The 21,969-nt window shown below is 39.1% G+C and overlaps 1 protein-coding gene across 5 annotated transcripts in view; it reads right to left on the minus strand.

Annotated features, from left to right (window-relative positions):
- Nucleotides 1-3,354: 3,354 nt before the first annotated feature.
- The window catches only part of LOC116058582 (gastrula zinc finger protein XlCGF57.1-like), a 308,880-nt gene continuing 290,265 nt past the window's right edge, over nucleotides 3,355-21,969 (minus strand). For 2 of the 5 annotated variants that reach the window (XM_035998327.1, XM_035998326.1), the window contains exon 3: nucleotides 3,355-5,311. In XM_035998327.1, coding sequence (XP_035854220.1) covers nucleotides 3,684-5,311 — 1,628 coding nt within the window. In that variant the 3' untranslated portion in view covers nucleotides 3,355-3,683. Of the gene's footprint in view, nucleotides 5,312-14,391; nucleotides 14,482-14,707; nucleotides 15,473-21,969 lie in introns of those variants that run through there. The other 3 variants (XM_035998325.1, XM_031310388.2, XM_031310389.2) reach the window with 3 other exon arrangements.

Below are 21,969 nucleotides of genomic sequence, written 5' to 3' on the forward strand. Positions count from 1 at the left end.
TCATAGTGTGATTGGTTATGTTGGTGTCAATGATTCTTAATTTCCCACGAAGCACCCACGGAGGAAAACATGAATCGGCGTCTATGATGCCGTTTGCAACATAGTGACCACCTCCCCCGCTCCTTCAACCACCACACCTGCCTCCCCCCTCCACCCTCTCAGTCACTCTCTCATTTCTCTCTGCTGTCTCCTGTGGTCAGGGGGGTTAAGAAGTTTGTTTGTTGTAGAGAATTCTTGAAGGTGGTCTGTATTATGCGTGGAGGTGAACTGTTGACCGCTACGTTTGCAACGGCGACATACCGCAGACATCACGGCTCGCGCCTCTGGATGTTTACCGACGTTTGCCTCCCCGCCGTCCGGCCTCAGGTTCCACTTTCGCTTGCTCCCCGGGACGTCGGGGGTGACTGGCGTGGGTGGCTTGGGCCCCGTCATAACTGCTTGCAGTTCTAGTTTGGACTTGTTTTTGTTTTTTGGGTTTTTGGAGTTTTTGTTCTGCCCTCCCTGGGTTGTTTTTTGTTTGTTTGGGACGTCTGGAATTCGTCCCTTGAAGAGGGGGTACTGTCATGGTTTTGGTGTTTTGTTTTGTATTGTGTTCCATTCCTGTTTGTTGTTTTCTGTATGTTCCCGGTTTTTGTTGGTTATTCTGTATTGTGTATGTTTTGGTTAATCCCTGTGTTGTGTCAAGTTTCTGTGTTTAGTTGATGTCATGTTGTCTGTCTGTTGTCCCTGTTTCCTGTTTTATTTTGATAGTCTGTTTTCTGTCTTGTCATGTCTAGTTTTACTCTGTTTCCCGCCTTTGTTGATTACCTTGCCCCGCCCTGATGTGTTTCACCTGTTGTATCACCTGTCCCTCATTTGTTCATTACATCGTGTATTTAACCTCTGTGTTCCCTTTTCCTCTTCTCAGATTGTTTTGTGTCTGTTTGTGCCCGTGCCCTGCCACCCTGTGTGTGTTCATGTCCTTCCCTGCGTTCTTTTGTGAGTTTTTCCGCAAGACTCTTTTCCTGTGGTTTTTCCAGCCTCTGTGCTGTGTTTTTTGGTTGCAATAAATCCTCTATGCCAACTTTCTCCTGCCTGCCTGCGTTTGGGTCCACTATTCCTCACTCCTCGCAACAACGTTTCTTCTAATAAGCACCGGTATTTGGTTTCCAAATAGTGTAATTTGGTATAATATATTGTCTAGATGTAGTATATTTTGAGTTTAATACGGCAATATATGCGTTTCTAGTTACAGCATAATTTAGGTGTATGGTTTCTTATTAGCGTCTGTGTGACCAAATAACTTATTGTTTTTGGTCAAGTTTTGGTGTTTTGTGTTTTTTGCCCCCAAAGTCACCTTCCAGGCAGCGTGGCATAATGGTTATGTTTAGGGTTAAGGTTTGGGTTAGCTGCCTGGAAGGTGACGGAGGCAAAAAAATCCATTGAGCTCAAATTTCCTAGAAGGTAAGGCTTATTATCTTATTTATGTAGTAAATACAGGATCATTTAGGCGTTTGGCCTTTAATTAGGGCATAACTGTTTGTTTTCTGTCTAATTAAAAACATTTCTAGATATGGTCTAATTTGATACAAAGTACGGCTTATTACATCTTTTTAATGTACGGGAAAAGAAAGTGCGACCAAAATGGCTTTAAACAGTAATTCAAAATAATTAGGAACTACCATAATTAAACGTGATTTAACATAACATAACATAGCTTTATTTGTATAGCGCCTTTCATACACAGAGTGCAGCTCAAAGCGCTTTAATGTAAATTAAGTCACCTCTTTGGGGGCACAACTTGAAAAGATCAAGAAAAGATAGCAAATGAAGTGACCTAAGTCTTATAAAATATACTGAACCATCAATTTTGGAATTAATAAAGGAATAACTACACCAAAAACGAACATACCCATAACTAGTAAAAGTGCATATAACTAGCAAATTTTGTACAAATTTACATAGACAGCATGTATATTCAAAAGCATTTATTCACAGAATGAATAAAGCACAAGTAAAATACACAATATCTGACTCAACTAAAAGATTGAAGCTAAAAGGAGCAAAAGGATGCTTGTGTGTGCAAGTTGTAGAGACAAAGATGAAATGGGAGAGCTGTGACCAGATTAGGGAATCGAAGATGGCCTCTTCTTTGTTAAGGCCTTCTTTGTTTAGACTTATATTTGAAAAACATCCCTCAAGCCGAGAAAAGCTATTTTAAAACCAGTGACGTCACTACAATATAAACGCTATGGGCCCAGCAGGAACTTGCGGTCGGGGCCAGCGGGAAAAACACTGCTGCGCATAAGTCAGCGGGTCGCATTTCGCAAAAGTAAACCCGGAAGCTTAGAAACTTTTTTGCCGTATATGCCACTGAGCAACTCTCATAGGAATTAACGGGGCTTCACGTCGAACATTGTATCAAAGCCTTATAATACATCCATCAGAATCAGAAAAGGTTTTATTGCCAAAATAAGTACACTGATGTGGAATTTGCCTTGGTGAAAGCTGCATACATAAACAAACATATTGAACATTAAAATAAAATATTAAGGGGGACTTAAGTCTCCTCACGGCATGTTCTACCTGAGTCAAATCAAAGGGTGTGAAGCAAGAGGTTTGCTTGCTATTAAAGTGTGCATGTCTGGAAGTTAACATGTGTAAGTTAATGTGTTAGGTTAGAAAAGAGAATAGTTACAAGAATGTGTGTTGATGTGAAGCCTGAATTAACATCAACTTAGCAGTGTGGCTGTCCAATAACTTGACTAAAACAAACATTACAAAAATATATAGGTCTGGGTGGCATTAAATCAAATCAATACATATGTACATTAACAGAAGTTATAAAACAGTTAAGAGCTTTGCTTAACCGCTGCTGCTATGCTACTGCTAGCATAGCACTACCACAGAAAGAAAACCTTTGTAATCTGGCAGTTTCATTGTTGTGAGAAAGCCAGGCTGGGAGAATTGTGGTTCTGAGGTCAAATGATGCACTCTCTGTTGTGCTTTATCCCAATCCTGCAGGATTGAAGCTGATAGCAACAGTCCTTGCTAGCTGGTAGACCCCCCCCCAAGTCTGTGATTCTAACTTGTTTACTCCAAGCAGGCACTTGTCATTTCCTAGAGAAGAGTTTCTGCGTCAGTTCTCTTTCAGTAGGCCGTGCTTTAGCTGAGAGCTGATCTACAGTAGACCCCCTTCTGACGGATGCAGTAGAGTCGTTGCTCCTTCTGGAGTGAAGGAATGGAGAAGAGCAAAGAACAATGGTAGTTGTTGCCTTTATAGAGATGGTGAGGTAACGCTACATGACAGTCAGGTGTGGAGACTGGAGTCTGCTGGGAGACAGAGTTGGATGGCAGTTCCTTGTGACCACACAGCTGCCATTTTGAAGAGGGCTGGGGTTGCATGGATGGGCTGTTGGTTTCATTTCAAGTCCATTTTAAGTTACAAAAATGAACAAGTTAATCTTTGGTGATCCATGGATCTCAACTTCAAAATACAATCACACTTTAAAGACCCGTCAGAATAATATTTAAGACATTTTAAAGCCTAACATATTCTAACTACAGGATTTGTTAAGACTTGTTAAGAATATCTAAAGACCCACGTTATATTACATCTCATATCACTTTTAAAGTATTCATTCATTTTTAGTTTTTAAACCTGACTGAGGTTATCTGCTCTCCTTCTAAACTAACTGTCCACTTTACGTGGCTAAATGGTTTCTCACGTGTTGGGATCTCATGTGTCTATGTAAACTTCCACTCACTGAAAAAGCTTTCTTACAGATGGAGCAGCTAAATGGTTTCTCTCCAGTGTGGACTGTCATGTGTTTCTGTAAACTTCCATTGCCTGTAAAAGCTTTCTTACAGACGGAGCAGCTGAACGGTTTCTCTCCTGTGTGGATTCTCATGTGTGCTTGTAAATATCCACTCACCGTAAAAGCTTTCTTACAGACCGAGCAGCTAAATGGTTTCTCTCCTGTGTGGGTTCTCATGTGTGTCTTTAAGCTTCCTCTCACTGTAAAAGCTTTCTTACAGACTGAGCAGCTAAACGGTTTCTCTCCTGTGTGGGTTCTCATGTGTCTATGTAAATTTCCACTCACTGAAAAAGCTTTCTTACAGACTGAGCAGCTAAATGGTCTCCTTCCTGTGTGGATTGCCATGTGTTTATGTAAACTTCCACTCTCTGTAAAAGCCTTCTTACAGACAGAGCAGCTAAATGGTTTCTCTCCTGTGTGGATTCTCATGTGTTTAAGTAAATTCCCGCTCACTGTAAAGGCTTTCTTACAGACTGAGCAGCTTAAGAATTTCTCTCTTGTGTGGCTTCTTATGTGTGTCTGTAAATCTCGTCTCCTTGCAAAACATTTCCTACAAACTGAGCAGCTAAATGGTTTCTCTCCTGTATGAGATCTCATGTGTCTCTTCAGATTTCCATTGGTGCCACATCTTTTCCCATACTCAGAGCAGCTACTTTGATCATCACCAGCACTACATCTGGAACCACAGACAGGGACTTCATTATTATTCAGAGAGTTTAAGGCTGACTGAGGTTCTCTGATGTCCTTCCAATCATAACTGTCATCAGTCTCTGGATCAGAAGAGTTCATGGCTGGTTCTGGTCCTCCACAGTCCTCTCCATCAGCTTCTGTTTTCATCTGTTCAGTTGAGCTGCTGGCTGGAGGCTCTGCCTCTTTGTTCACAGTTTGACTATGACGACCAACACACCGATGGCTCCTGAGCTGTTTATACCAGGTGAATCTTTGGTCACAAATGCCGCAGCCAAACAGAATCTTTTCGCCGACCGTGCGTTTCTTCAGAAGTGTCTTGCAGGCAAATCGTTCCCAGCACTCAGGGCTGCTTGACAGTTTTTCACCAGCAATACAAGTCATACGACTTACTGGGACTTCAGTATTATTCAAGGAGTTTAAACCTGTCTGAGGTTCTCTGCTCTCATTCCGGTCATCAGCCACTTTAGTTTCTTGTTTGTAACATTGTGAGGTGGCATCACTGCTAGACAGTTGTAAAAGTGTATCTGGACGTGAGTTCCTGGATGGTTCTGGTCCTCTACAGTCCTCTCCATAAGCTTCTGTTTTCATCTCTTCAATAGGTTTCTCTTCGTCATCTTCACTCTTCACAGGGACAGGAGTGAATGGGAACTTGGTGACATCAGCCTCCTTCAGCCCTTGAAGCTGCTCTCCGTCCTGACTGCCCCAGAGGTCCTCCTGTTCCTCTTTAATGTCTGGGGGCTTTGTGTCCTCCTGGTCCAGACTGGAGCTCCACTCCTGCTGATGTTCTTCTCCAACAATCACTTTCTGGACATCTGAAGGTAAAGCTGAAACACAAACGGCCATTAATGTGAATCTTAATAATACTAATTAGCTAAATTCACTCTGATAAGGACGCAGGTTTATGAATACTGTAAATACGGGGCACACCTCGCCTTGCTCAAGTAAATGTGATTATATAGCCTACCTCTCAATTAATTTTTTCTTTGTATTGTATGTTTTGTTTTATTTTTTACTCTCTTTTTTCACTGTGTTTTTAAGTGCCTTTCTTAAGTTTATTTTTTATGTCATTTTGGAAGGTTGTAATGCTCATTGGATGGAAATGACTGCCTTATTTATACATTTTCTAAGTACGATGCCGAATTGTTAAAAAGTGTATCACATGATATCTGTGAAAATATGCAAATAAAGTTAAAAGGTCAAATGTGTGGGAATTTCTCCCGTCTAGCATTGAGATCATATTTTTCTGGGTGAAGAAAAAGACTCCCGTTCCTGAAATTTGGATTCTGAAAACGTGTGGTCCTTCATGTTTCCCTCTTCAAACTTGCCGGGGCCGGGAAGCTACGATACCCATTAGCAGCACCTGTGAGTTTATCACGTGACATCGAAAACGGCAAAGTCGGAGCAGTATATCCTGTATGTCCCTTACCGGCTGACGTATTGATGGCGCATGAATATGGAGCGTCTACCCCAGTTCATGTAAATGCAAATGTAAAATATCAAGCCAATAGGAATACTTGGAATTGATGGTGGTGGTAAATATTCATGAAAAGGACAAGTTTGTGAATGGGCAACACAGATTTTGAGAATGAACAACTAAAAACGTTATACACTGGACCTTTAAAACAAATCTAAAACAAAAATAAAACTCGCCTTGATGCTGAGTTTTTAGTAGAAGGCTAGTACACTAGAGCTAGTACACTTCCATTTTGAAAACATATGCCTCCAGTCTGCTCTCCAACTGGCTGTAAAAGCTGTGCCCGTCTGTATGAGAAAATTACAGAGAGAAGGACCTGCCCTGCTTCGGAATGTTAGCTACAGCAAATGCTACAGCTAACACTTCTCCATTCATACTTGCCTTGGATACCACTAGGCCTGCACAATATTGGAAAAAACTGACATTGCGATATTTGTTTTTCCTGCGATATATATTGCGACATGAACATTTTTTAGTAATTTTACAAGATGACATAAATAGCCCTGAGTGACTAATGACATTTTTTAATTTCTTCTGGAATTGTCCTTCCTTCTTTAGGAATGATGGATTTCACCACAGTACCAGGATAATATATTCTATTCGGTGGTGAATGCTTCAACACAATGACTGCCTGGTTTTAGAACTTATGTCTATCAGCCAGGTCATTTCATATGTTGATAACAATGTCACAATATAGCATTTATATAGCATAGCATTTTGTTCTTTTTTTACATTGCTTTGACAATATGTATCGTCATATCGCCCAGCCCTACTTGGGCATACACAATCGACAAAATGACAACTGACATGGAGTGTTAGAAAATGATTGCACTAGGGTCCAACAGCCGCTACACTTCCTTCGCAGGCTTAGTGTCTTTGGTGACAACCAGAGTGTGTTGCCCTTCTTCTATGCAGTAGTTGAGAGCATCTTGTGGTACGGCATCTCAGCCTGATTTGGCAAACTTAATGTACAGTTGAAAGCCCAGATTACATAATATTTCCTAAAGGATTTCCTAGCCTGAGTTAAAATAAGATAGGATTCCTAAAGTTAGTTAGGATTTGCTTCTGTAATACCAAATTGGGAAAAATCCTATTTTAGACTCTTCCTATCTCAATTTAAGGCAGAAGGTTGCTATATTATGGCCCCACAGACCCAAAATGGGTTCTGTTTCATTTCACACAGTCTGAATGAGATACTACCATATCAGCAGACCAATGAAGTAATGCACAGCTGTCTACAGGGCAGGTAGATTTGTTTTCTTTACATATTGCGACTTTATTCTCGATATCTCAGAGAACACAGATATGTGGGCTATGTTTTTAATGTGCAGACAGTTTAAAACATGAGTAGAAATCTTGCTGGAAAACAGAAGAGCTATTAAAGCCAGGTGTTTATGAATTAATAATTATCGTTGAGACATTAACAGGTGCCACAACGCACATTTAAAGCGGTTACTTCCCCCAATCAAAAAGACACAATGAAGGAGGGAAGAGTAAATCATGTCTTCATGTGTTGACTCAGCAGAGATAACATCAAATGAGAAAAGTTGATTGAAGAGAATATTGTACATATCTGAAAGCAATACAGAATGCCAGAGAGCTAGGGCTGTAGTAAATCAAAAGGAAATCTTAGTTGACTGAAATTCAACATACTCTTTAAACAAATCGATTGGTCGATGGGGAACAAACATCTGCATTTATCTCTATATTAACTAAATTCTCCACAGAGCACTGGGTGCGGAAAGAGGTGCAGAATTCTTATATTAATATAATTGTACTGCAAATATTTTTGTCAACTTTGTATAACAGCTTTAATAGACAAGCTGCCCAGAGTCCCATCCTCAAGGCTATAAGGGTGCAGGGGAAGCTACAGCACACAATGTAATCTTTCAACAAACTAAATACTAAATTTGCTCTCTGACATAACAAAAGATACCACAAGTTGTAATTCTGTTTAACCGCCAGATGCTGTTCACCTCTTTGTGACTTTCTGCATGCAAGACAAAAAAAATAGAAACGTAGCTAAATGTTACTGTATATGTTAACTTGTTGAACATTTGACCATGAACAAAATTAAAAACAAAATGTTTGCAACTTACCCAATTACCCTAGTGGGGATTGTTTTGTGTCTCTTACACATAAGTCGATATTGACTAGCAGGTAATGTTAAGGTTACAGCATGGCAACATCGACGAACGCCGTGCAATGGGAGCTGAACTGAATGCACATTGCACGGCGTTCGACTGGTCGTGACTGTTTTCCCAAATGGCGCCTGCCTGTATACGTCAAAAGGTACTGTCTTTCTAAACTATCTTGTTAATAAACTGTACACTTACAAAGTTCTCAATGCTTCGGTTTACATGTAGGGACCCTCATTATGCTACCGTGGAAGTGTGGTGCTATTTTGAGAGTTGTTGGTGGTAGCGAAATAGCGATTTCTTTTTACTTTAATCCGTGCCCCGACGACTAGCGTTATGAGGTAATTAGCGGTTTGCGATAAAACTGGTCACATTCGATTAGCATGAAAACAAATCCCAGAGAACGGTCGATTCGGTACACATGTTATTAACCCCCTAGGTTCATTTTGCGCCGGATTTGTCCTTTAAATAGGGATGTCCTGATCCTGATCACAGTATCAAATCGGAGCCGATTTTGGCATTTTTGTTTTTAACTGATCGGGGATCGGCATTCACCCTGGTTAACCTACCCCGATCATGTTCACCAGCTTGTAGTGATCACTGCCTTTAATCATACGCGTTCTGCGCCACAGACGCACCGCCAGACCGCCTGGATGCAGGCACTTTCAAAACCAAGATGTGCGTGGCCACTCACCAGGGTCTGTCCAGAGAGAGTCTCGTAGCTTGCCAGCCCTTGGCAACAAGTAAAAAAGTCTGTCTTTCTTAGTCACCCTTATTTTACAGAAGCGGATTACTCTAATTGTCCAAACTTCTTCCGTGACTCCACCAGGAAACCACGCTTTTAGGCTGGAGCATCGGTAAACACGAGAAGAAAATCGTGAAAAAAATAGATTTACTATTAAGCACAAGATGTGTCACTAAGTTTTGTTTTATCGAAGATTGACTATTAAGTGCAGGGTGGAACTTGAGACTGTTTATTCTTTGGTTCGGGGTGGGATCCTAAAGAGAACTATTTTGGTGTTGCGAGAAAAGACTCCTTTGCTGCATTGAGCTTAAGACCTTTTTTTTTTTATTACTTTGTTTACTTAGTTGCAGTGTGCAGCTCTATTTTCTGAGCAGCTACAAGTATCGGATCTGGACTTGGTGTCGGCAGATATTCAATATTTAAAAGATAAAAAAAGCTGATCAGGACATCCCAAGTATTAAAACTTGATGATGAATCATAAAAAAAACATTGTTTTAAAAATCTTACTTTTCTTTTCCAAAGTTGGAACACCTGCCTGTTATAAAGTGATATTACGTTGTTGTTATTGTTATGGAAAAACCCAGGAGCAGTACAAATCATCTTCACATATGGGAAGAAGGTTCGGGAGACTGATGACTTACACTGAAGCATTAATGAAATGTCGACTGAGGAGATTTTAGGATTAAATGGTACATTGTAGTGCTATGCCAACTTCTGAAATTCTACTCAGAATTAAAAAAAAAAAAAAAATCTAAAAATTTAAAAAAATTGATTCTAAACAGGAACCAGTTCTCAATTAGGAGTATTTTTAAGGTGTGGAATTATCAATCGGAAAAAGGTTAGCGAGCAATTAACGGCAGCATTGGAAACCTTTTCTCCCTTTCTTGTTGTCTGTCATTATGGCGGGGGTTGTATTCTATACACACACACACACACACACACACACACACACACACACATTGACTGAGGCACAGTACAGCATGTGCTCCTCATGTGAATTTAAACAGGCAGACAAGCGCTCTGCGAGTAAACGGCGCTGTTATTGTTGACAGCTTAAGTTAGCTTAAATAAGCATAGTTGGAATATAATTGCCTCCCTTAAGTTCAAACTACACATAGCCTAATGTTAACAGGCATGTATTCGATCTGCTCTGTCCGCAGTCTCTCATCAAGCGGCGGATGAGACATTTGTTATACACAAGCACAGCGCAGGCTCAGCTAATAGCAAATTGTTACAAACAAGCGGAAACAAAAGCTCTCTGTGTGACGTGTAACGGTTTGGCTCAGTTTGCCGCGTATCTTAAAATTTGGCAAATTCTCGTGAACGTACTGCCGATTCAGACGAGCCAGCCCCTCCTCGCTCTACCAGCATTCAGCTCAGCAGAGGGAGGAGGACAGAAGACGGGAGGAAGGACTGAGGTAACACTTTATAATAACCATCACTAATAAATGGTAAATTGATAGTTAATTAATCTTTAGTTAATAGGTATTTTACTGTTAAAAGACAATGAAATTATATTTATGTTTACTCATAATATGAAGGTTATAATTAATGTTATTTTATCATTAGTTTAGTTTCTACAATAATACGTTTATAACTTCAGATAGGTAATACTTTGTCAGTGGTTAATAATTGTTTTGTAAACTGTCTATAAACATTATTTGAATGCTATTATAAAGTTGCAACTAATCCTTATAATACTAAGTAAATTATTAATAAATGGTCTATAAAGCATCAAGTATCATTAATTAGATCTTTTGTTGGTGATCTATAAAAGAGATGATTATTTTATTATTTGAGCACTGATAATATCTAAATAATGTTAATAGATGCTTTACAAATTCTTTATTAACCATTAACAAGGTATTATTTTCATCAGATGCAACTTTACAATAGACTTAAGATTTCTTAATCATTAACAAAAAGTACAATAATAAACTTTTAAAATAACGTAAATTAAAGCATAACTAATAATTAGTAAACATTATTAATTATCATTTTGTTGTTAGTTAACAGTAAAATAACTATTCATTTAAGTTTAATTAACTATCAATTTACCATTTATTAGCAATGGTTATTATAAAGTGTTACCAGCAGACCTGCCAACCTTGAAAAACGTTTTTGAGTAGCAACTTCCTGATTTATTGTAGAAGTTCTGGTTCACGAACACAGCGGCACGCACGCGGAAAAAATGGGCCATTATAATCCTGTGGTTGTACGAAAAATTAGTTAATTCGGACAGTCTGCAAAACACACACACACACACACGCCTCTCTTCTCTTTCACCCGATTCTAAAAATATAATTTGCCCTGCACTACTACGCTATACTTTTTTTCAGTACACCTGCTTAAAAACATTTTTTTCCTGATCAATGTTTTATTGTATGTTACGTGTGCTTATATAAACTGATATCCATTAATTGCGTTCAATTGTTTGATTAAACGGGAACCAACCATTCATGCGATAGCTATATTCAGCCAGCTCCTTGGTGGCCAATATCAAAATCATAATTACACAAAGTGCAAAAGGCATGATTGGGCAGTTTGGAGCGGCGGAGGCATGACCACTAGTGCTGTGCAATTAATTGAAATGTAAAATCGGGATGGTGATTTCGGCTCCCAATGATCACAAAAACAGAATATCAAGAAAAACAATTATTTAGCAATTTACGTTTTGCAAGTAAACTCTTATTTTCTCTTGTGTTCTGAATTAAAAAATTAAGTTTAAATAGGAAAAGTATTAAGGCAAATTTCACAGTCGTATGTGTGTTTTACTGTTGATTTAACTTTTTCCACTGTATTTTTAAGTTCAATAATTGCAACATCTTTCCAGAAGTCAATGAGTAATCGTGTTAAATTATCGTGATTTCAATACTGACCGAAATAATCGTGATTATATTTTTTTTCCATAATCGAGCAGCCCTAATGGCCACTGCTCTTGATATTTTGTCAGGAACTTCTGAGGGGCACAGACCCGCTTCTTGTTAGGTTTGCTGCCTTCTCTCTCCCTGTCAGTGTCCTCGTCTGACGCCATTTTGATGAACTGCGAGGCGCACACACACACACACACACACACACAGCATCCTCTTAACATCATGTAGGCCATCTGTCTGCCATGATCTGTTCCTATATATGAGTAATACTATAAGATTTTTAGTGATGTGTAGCCCAGGTTACTTATGATCTCTACAATAACCTTACCCTCCATAATGTTCCTACAGTAGCCTACAGTTTTACAATACTTCTACAGTCTGTCCCAAAATACTAGGCCTATAGTTGCCTATTTCTATAAGATTACTATAATATTGTTCCAAAATTGGCCTACTATACAATTCCTATAATTCTTTTTCATGATGGTTTGTACAGCCCAGGCTACAATGAAAAACAACAATGAACAAACACGACCAATGTAAGTGGGAAACGTCGGTAGACTATTTTTTTAATCCCGGGACGTATTTTAGATCTTTATGGGTCTGAAGTTTTTAACCATAGACCAAAATAAATATAGCGTAACGTTAACGTTACACCCATTTAAACGCCTGGCAAACAAGCAAGCTGTTTAGGAAATTAGGTAGCCTAACGGAACTAGGTTATCGTTATTCACGTTAAATATTTTTCCAAAGTTGACAGGTAGGCTACATAAATTAATTCATTTCACCTTTCTACATCAAACCCGTTTACCTTTGCAAGCACTGTCCTCCCTTGGGGAAACCAACCAAACTAAACGGGAATGAGAGAGGAAAAACACTTTCATTTGATTGGTCGAACTCTTCTTTAGTTTTCTTTCTTCCAGCATACTCGTGGCTGCTACACTGTACCATCAAGTGTTAGACTGATACGGCTACTGCTCGTCAACGAGTGAACTCAAAGCAGTCACCTGACTTTCGCGTAGTTTAAAGTGACAAATGGTATCACCGTATTTTGATGTCAAAATGCGTATCTACTACGCAAAATGCGTACAGGTTGGCAGGTCTGAGTAAGACAGGGTCTTCCCACTGGGTCTGTATAGAACACTTGGTCGCTGTCTTGATGGTTGTGCAATCTAAGTTGACAATGAAAATCAAATCAGGTTTCAGGCCTAATGTTGTGCTCTACTACTTCAGCAGCAGGTGGCAAGGTAAGTCATGTTATCTATAGGAATACCAATACTACTTACAGTTTTATGCAAAAGTTTAGGCAGCCCTGTTCATTATTAAGATTTCAGTTTATCATCTGCTGTGCAGACATCAGGGATTAAGCAGTAGGGCTGGGCATCGTTGAAAATCTTTCGATCCGGTGCCAATTTTGAAACCTCAGTTTTGATGCCGGTTCCTTAATGATACTTTTTTTTTCTTTTTTTTTTTCGATACTGTATGTTTTAAAAATCCATTTAAACATCAACAAAAATACATTAAACACTAAACTTTTATTTTCTACCTTAATTGTGAATCAAAATAGTTATCAAAATAAAAAAATTCTGTAACACTGCTCACTCAGAGTAACATCAATAAAACTGGTTGTGTTTTCAATAGGGGTGCGCCAGTCAGATACTTAGGATTGGTATCAATCCAAACTTTAAAAAATAACAAAAAAAGAGAAACCTTTTTGCCACACATGAACATATTATAAATAAATAAACAAATGCCATTGTGTACAGGCTAATATTGAACTAACTCAAATGCAAAGAAATGTAAAGAACAAAGACTTTTTAGTGCAAACTGCACAATGACACAAACCTTTAACAATAAACTTGGTGACTGCCCTGTTGTCAACATTGCACTAATGAAGAACTAACTTAAGTGCAAAGGAATGTAATTGAATTGCCTTGTTGCTGAAAGGTGCTGTAGAAGTTGCCTTTCCTTACACCCTCAGCCAGTCAGTCATCAGGGCACAGAAACCACTGTTGTGCCTGCTTCTCTCAGAGGAAGTGTAAAACAACAGCACGCGACCGCTTTCGGCTCGCCATTAATATCATATCGCAACAAACGCTGTCTGCGTGAAGTTTTGAAAAACTTTAATCACACTTGAAACCACTTTATCGGCATTGCCGTGACTCACTGTAACTTCAACAAAACTACAAAGCAGAGTCGTAGTTTACTCCGTCCGCACCTCTGCGCGCGCATGTGTGTGTGTGTGTGTGCGCGCGCGTGTGTGCGTCGGTCGGAGCTCCGCTCTGTGTCAATATGCAGAGAGGACAGATAAGCTTGCGCTTACGCGCTCAGACACTTTTGGAACCGAAATTTGGCACCGAAAGATAAATAATTTTTCGATACTCATAAGATCTGGGTATTTTTTTCGGTGCCATAAAAGTATCGAGGTTCGGTGCCCAGTCCTACTAAGCAGTGGCCAGAGGAAACATCTACAGGCTGTTGAAACTTGTGCACCTATTATTGTTATTATATAACATTTACATAACAATTACCAGGGGTGCCTAAACTTTTATAAAACTGTATAGCCTACATCTAGACACTTAACTCACTATCATCTCTGGTTAACCTACCAACATAGTTTTGCATAAAACAGTTTTGAATCTAACTGAATAAAAAGCTATGTATTAGGCTAACTTACAATGCTCATGGGTTGTGGATGTTTGTCGCTCATCCAAGAATGAAGTCTCTGGAGTTGTGTCAGAGTGGAAGTGGGTGCATGCACGGTAATCTATGTAAGCAATTGAAACACAAACTCGGTAAGTTAAACTGGGCACCCAGAGAAGACAATCACAACACTGTTAGCCAACTTAAGCGCAGCAGTGCGATGCATTAGGCTACATTTAGGCTAATTAAAAAAAATTGCTAAAAGGATAAATCATGTATTTTCTGTAACAGTTCATTATTTATGCATGCCATCATGCGAAATAAAGAGGTCGCATAAACAAATTACTTACGAGGCTCTTCCTGTTCGTGCTGCAATTCAGTGTTGCTGGTCGAAGCTGATGTCTGACTCGCGTTAGCTTGTACCTCCAAGTTATCCTTGCAAGTGATGAGTTTTTGCCTTTTCTTAACTGGTTGTCGTTCATAACCAAGGAATAACTCCGGTTTCGGGTGGAGCTCCGTTGGTTTGTGGTCGATGAAATGGTAAGAACAGACATAAACCCTCTTGGGTGGATTTTTTAGCTTTAGGGCTGCTAACCATTCTCGTGTTTTTGTCTCGTCCTTGGGCATTGAATGGAGTGCGTAGGGTGCTGGGCAACAGGTCAAGCGCGTCCGCTTATGTTGGAAACAGGTCCCATTCATAAAATCCTTCAGTTTTCGCGTGTTGTTTGTGCACCCGACAACGGCACACGTTGAGCCACCAGGAGCCATTGCTTAATCTGTCAGCATTACTACTTGTCAGTAATCAGTTTTGCTTGTTTGTACCGCGAGTAGCCTATCCCTTGTGTGCTAGCTTCATTAAGCATTAGGCTAAACCGGAACTGAGATACCGTCAACAGGAAGTGTCGTGTGTCATGGCGGACTCGCGGGAAAGTTGTGAATACCTCGCCATGCAGTTAGAAAACAAGAACGAGCTAACTAATGTTAACATAAGCACTTTGGCTCGGTGGACGTCGATATTAAAGTCATGTTAAAACTATTTCCCGTCCACCTTCTTACAATTTCCAGCCACAGCCTGTCACTCCCCCTTGTACTAACTTTACTCGGTAGCTACGTAATGTTGTACTAACTTTACTTGGTACAACGTTAGCTCCGCAATGTTGTACTAACGTCAGTCGGTACGTAGCGTTAGCTCAGACCTCACAATGCCTTGTGTTTCTCACTCCCGCTTTAGTTAGTTATTGTTCATAAGACGTGACGTGAGTGACACACGCAGGTAGGCCAAGGCGAGAAGATGGAGATTAGCTAACGTTAGCCAACATATTTATAAAAAAAAAAAAAAAGTTGAATAGTAATTTCAGCATTCGAATAGTATTGACTGTTTTACTATTCAAATTATATTCGACTTTCGGTATTCGTTGTTGATAACAGTTTATAAAAGTTAACTGTAATTTTAACGTGGCCAAAATTGTACATTATTTTCCATGTAATATCCGAGTTGTCCCGTGTAAGTTCAACAGTGGTTAGAATTCGCCATCCGACGTTTTTTTAATGAGTTCCTGTCGTCAGATGAAAGGCTAATGCTAGCAAGCAAAGGCCCTCGCTAAGGGTGCTAAACATAGCGGATTTACCACACATAGCTAATGTCCTCCTGGTTCTGTTGACACCCCAGCTTCCACAAAGTAAAGAATCACAATCAAACGCTGCCTCCCGCTTCACCTTTCGACGCCAGAACCCAACGCGGAGATCACAACGGGCGTATCGCGCACTACGCGGGTTGCAATGGCAGGAGTTCGTAAGCTGCACTTTCCACCACGGCTATTACGTTAATTAGTCATTTAACCGGAGGACACTCTAACTGGGAACCATTCACAGCTGCTCCTTTCACTAGCACACGGACAAACGTTTAAATACTGTACGGTAAAGGCTCTTACGGAATCCGCTTCAGGAGCTAGCTCCGGCTAACAAGGCTGCGTAAGTATGCTTTAGCAGAGCAGAAAGAAAACGGACCTTCTCCTCGTAGCTCCGTCTCCGGTTTTAAAACCACCTCCAGCGGTTTCGGGTGCCGGTCCATCTCTTATTAACAAACTAATTTCTCGGGTTTTCTACCGTTATGTGGTTCAACTAACGTCTTGTCTCCGCTGCCTGCTCCGGTGTTTAGGTCGGTAACGTATGACCGGTAGTTGTCTTCTCCTTCTCTGATTTAATGGCGGATCGCAAACAGCGGCCTAAGTGCACACCGCCACCCACTGTACCGGAGTGTGTAATAGCAGGTATTTGCACACTGCAGGTTATGTAAAAAGTTAAGAGAGAAACAAACACAAACTATGATTACAATCGAATCGTGTAGCTTTAAGAAAAATAAAGAGAGCCTTGCAGCATCCCCCGTTTTTTTCAATATTCCCTAAAACATTGTTCCTCTTTGACTCTGAATTAGACTGACTACACCTCATAATGACATGCTCAACATGTTCAGGAACATTACAAACATCACTTTTATCTGATGTGCACTTTGCCAGAAGGGGCAAGCATAAATACATTTGATGGAAAAATTATTCATTGCTATTTTTTAATGTATCTAGACTAAATGACACAAGTTCATGTTTTTTTTTTTTCAAAAATATGATCTTTATTTTCTAAGTTACACTCTGTATCTCCCGAGATACATTGCCCATTTAGGGTAACATTTTGCTTTGTATTCTTTTTATTATAGTTCATATGCCAACTTTAAAAACATTTCATGAACAATTAATTAGCTACAACATTAGAACAAATTGGAAAAAACAGAACTTTATCTCCCAAGATGCACTGCCCATGTGGGATATACATTTTACATTTCATTACTTTTTAAACAGTTCATGTGCCAATGTTTATAACACCTTTTCTTTCTGTTTTTTTAATTCTACCATCTTCCCTGTGGTGCCCCACACCAAATATATTCTATGGGCAATGGAAGCTGTTTCTTGTACTGTAGAAACGGCTGACAGAAATTCCCTGAAAACGTGTACACTGGTGAATTCATCAATAATACACATTTGAGAGTAAAATAAAAAGTAATCAATGTTGCACACCTTTATCCTATTCAATATCTGTAGAGAACAGGCCTCAAAACTCAAGTATATCTGTGAGTGATCAGCCCTGTTAAATACCCTTATATGGGCAATGTATCCCCCAGGCTACAAGCATTCAATGCCTGATTATCAAAGTTGTGAAAAGATCATTTTAAAAATATCAACAAGAACATGTAAAACTATCCTTAAAGAAACTATTTTCTGAAACAAAATCACTCTAAAATATCATAATTGTGAAAAATATGGTTCCATTGACAAGACCAAAGTGATCTGTGTTTTGTCGTTGTGAACTGAGCTATCATCGCAGCACGTCCAGTCTGAAATACCACTTGATGGCCAAGCACACAGCTGATGCCAATTCTCCGCCCCCTCGTCAAAGCCAGGCGACAAAAGCACAAAGCAAGCCGATCCACTTTTCCATGTTGATAAGAGCATTAAAATGAGAAAAAAATAATTGGACAAAAAGAAATCTAGGAACATACAGAATAGATAAAAATATAGAATAGATAAAAATGTGCGATTAATTGCGAGTTAACTATGACATTAATGCAATTAATCTTAATTAAATTAATTAATAATATTTTAATCGTTTGACAGCACTAATATAGATAAATAAATCTTATTGTTTCTTTTGAATTCAAACTATTCAGAGCTGTCTGAGCAAATAAAAAAAACTCTCACAGGCCTTACCTCTTCCATCCATTGTAGTCCTAGAATTATATAAACTTTTTCTGACGTAAATACAGTTGCTCTATCATTCATTCTATTGCATAATGACTTCATCAATATCAGGTACGAACACTCTTGTTCCTACATGTCCACTCCCTGGATCTAAGCTCCATCAGTAAATATTTTCATACAGTTATTCTAATTCCTCATCACATAATACTGAACCAAATATCCAATCCTATCCTCATTCCTTTCAATCCATTCTCTCTTCTGCTCCACATGTTGCAAGTCCACATTGGGCGCTGGAAAAAATATCTATGGAGGTACATGACCCCCACACAGTATTTGGCCCATAATCTTACCTATTGAAACCATATTCTTCTGCTCCTGTATTAATATTCCAACCAAATCCTTTAACTGTTTGTTGTTGTAAATATTCCCAACAATCTCACAGCACCTTTTGTTGCAGGTTGTTCCTCTCTAGATCACTTTAACTTAATATGCCAGGGACAATTTTTTAAGATCTTTGATAAAAAGACTTACTTTTTAACTGCACCAATACTGAGTCTTAGAGCTCTGAACTCTATTCTATCTAGTTTTTTCCTTAACACTCTCGGCTGCTGCTCCATATCCCATACATCTGTAATCAAGGCCGCATAAATATCCAGTAGTGATTGTTTATCTGCTCCCTATTCAGAACCACAAACACAAACTGATCTCATGAGATCCACTACTGTTTATATTTTGTTTCAACCTGTCCAACAGGATTCCTCCGTATACATTTCTTATCAAGCCATGATCCTAAATATTTGAACTGTTACCCTTTCCATACTTTGCCGACACAATTTAAGCACATATTTTTTGTTTGCTTGTTTCTTTCTGTCTTTAAAAGCCCTGAGAGAAAACCCAAATAAAAACTATATCCTACAATATATCCCTGTAGCTTTGAGAAAAACATGGAGTTGCAGCATTCCCACATTTTCTCACTCCTCCCTAAAATCCTGTCCAAGTTCCATCCTCCTAGCCCTGTCATAATTCTAGGGGCTCTTTGGTGGATTGAGGAAGCCTGACATAGAGATTTCATTATCTTTTCGGATTCTGCAGCTGCTCTGGAAACTAGAGTAGGGAAATCGAAAGCTCGCCCTGACATCTTGAATATCTTTTTTCAGAATTGGATTTGGTTGCAACATCACTTTTTGCTGGGTTACCGGGCACGCTGTGGTGAGGGGGGAAGGAGCAGGTGGACCACATATGCAATAACAAGCAATTCAAGAGGGCTTGATAAAAGAATGGCAGAGAGGGTGGGAAAAGGAAGTCAGGGGTAGACAGTGGACACTTCTTTATACAAGCTGAAGTTAGGGAAATAGGTTTCTGTACTTCTCTGTCCTGTAGGGACTCGGTTAAACTGTGTAGATTGAGGTTGGGGCACTGCGGGCTAACTTACTCATTGTGCATTGTAGGAAAACATGTTTCTGGCTTGTGTGAATGTGGGAGTCTTGAGACAGAAAGAAAAGTATTCTTTGTTAGACTGGCAGGACTCGGAGTTGAGGCTTTTTCTGTTGCACCTTTGTTTGGACACAGTGAGAAACATCAATTGATCTCCAGTTCTTCAGTTCCTGCATGAAAGTGTAAAAATCCAGTTTAGACTTTGACCTGTAGAGGGCAGACTTGTCCCTTGTTTACAATACAAGACATTTTGACCATGTGCAGCTTGTGTTCTAGTGAAATGTGGATGAATCAGAAAGCTTTAGTGTTATGTTTGCAAGGGTCTTAGCTAAATGGCAGTATTACGGGCTGGTATGTAGAGTGAGGGAAAAAGTATTTGATCCCCTGCTGATTTTGTACGTTTGCCCACTGACAACGAAATGATCAGTCCATGGGCGATTTTAGAAGCTTGAAATTTAAATTCTAAATTTCATCTCAGCCCCCCTAAAAACTATAATAATACAAAACTTTTTTTTTAATCAATTTTAGTGCTTCAAGTTAGAGTTGCGAACTTGTCCGTTAGTGTGTGTGTATATGTATGTATGTATATATATATATATATATATATATATATATATATTATATATATTAAAAAAAAAACATTTAATCTAATTAATTAATCTAAATCGCACACATACTTTTTGCTGTGAAAGTATTTTAAATATTTCAATTCAAATGAATCAATTGCATCAATTGCAGATCAAATCAGCATTAGTGACATTAAAGTTAAAAAAAACAACTCTTATTAAACTATTATTATTTTCGGCTTGTTTATTGCTAAGGCCATATAACAATTAATTATTTCACTAATAAATTGCTGTTGAACGACAAAAACAACCACCAGATGGGAAAAGGGCATTTAATAATAACTTTGAATGCACCACGAGGCTGTAGGTTACCAGTTTCATTGAACGCGCCGTGTGTGTTTTTCCGACAACGGCAGCTGCAGATTGTTACATCCCGGTGTTGGAATCCTCTACAGTGAAATACAGTCACACTTTACACCGTTTAGCGTTAGCTGTCAGCATTTTAACCGTGTTTAATCCAGCTACTAGCTAGCGGTAGGTTAGCTGCTGTCAAGTATAGTGTTAACAAGCTAGCGTTAGGCTAACGTTAGCTGCTGTTGAGTGTAGTGTTAACTAGCGTCACATGCAGCGATGTTTCTTTTGCCTGTAACGTATGTTTCAGAGCATCCAAGAGAAGCACAGACATATCAGTGGCACCAAAATGAGGCGCCGAAATCCGCGTTGCTATTCGGTCCGGTAGATACAGGTCGTTAAGGCACCGGTGCCGTATTAGCACCAAATTTCGGTACCCAACCCTATTCAGGAAGAAGATTTTTATAAGTAAATGTTCCAATCAATGATCCAGACAGCACATTCTCGTCTCCCTCCTTCATTTTACAGTCGAATGGTGGCTGGAACGGCTCCAGGTCAAAGGTCAATATGGAATGGATTAATCTGCGTTATTTTTTTTAACGCATTATTTTTTCTCAGATTAATTAATCGGAATTAACGCGTTATTTTGACAGCCCTAATATATATATATATATATATATATATATATATATATATATATATATATATATATATATATATATATAGAAGTACGGAAACTTTCTGCTGTAAAAGTCAAATGGAAAAGCTAAACATCAAAGGGAAAAGAACAAATATTCATTTACATACAATAGGTCACAAAGCTACTGTTCAAAGTTGCATATCTCTGGATATACTGGCATAAAGCTTCTTAGTATGTTCACACTAAAGAAAATGTCAGTGACGACTAACAATATCATCACTAAAAAAGAGTAGTCCAAGTGGTCTTACCTAAAAGATATTAATATTCCCCGTATTAACACCGATATTGATTTGCTGATTGGCACAAATGCCTCAAAGTTAATGGAACCCTGGGAAGTGATCAACAGTCGAGGGGATGGACCATATGCATTCACAACTGTTCTGGGATGGGTGATTAATAGACCACTACATGCAGTGTGAGAATGGCTACCCTGCTGTTACTGTTAATCGGATTGAAGTGGATTTTTAGGGAAATGGCCAATCATGCTTCGAATCACGATTAAACATTTGAATCGATTGACAGCCCTAACTGAAATAGATACTCTCAAAGGCATTTTTTTGCTTCTTTTAAACATAGTGTTAATAAGCAATAATTAATAAAAAAAAAAATATTGAAATGAATTAATACAAATGAATGCAGCTTGGAAAAAGGCTTCACAGTGTTCACGGGAAACATTTGTGTGCAATATCATCAAATAAATTGGACATTTGCTTGGAATACAGTCTCCAGGTCTGAAATGTACAGTTCAGTCAGCAGACCTGAGGCGATTAGAGAATAGGGTTGGGTATCGTTTGGAGTTTTTCCGATACCGG

This window comes from Sander lucioperca, chromosome 24, assembly GCF_008315115.2.
Source record: "Sander lucioperca isolate FBNREF2018 chromosome 24, SLUC_FBN_1.2, whole genome shotgun sequence".
NCBI lineage: Eukaryota > Metazoa > Chordata > Actinopteri > Perciformes > Percidae > Sander > Sander lucioperca.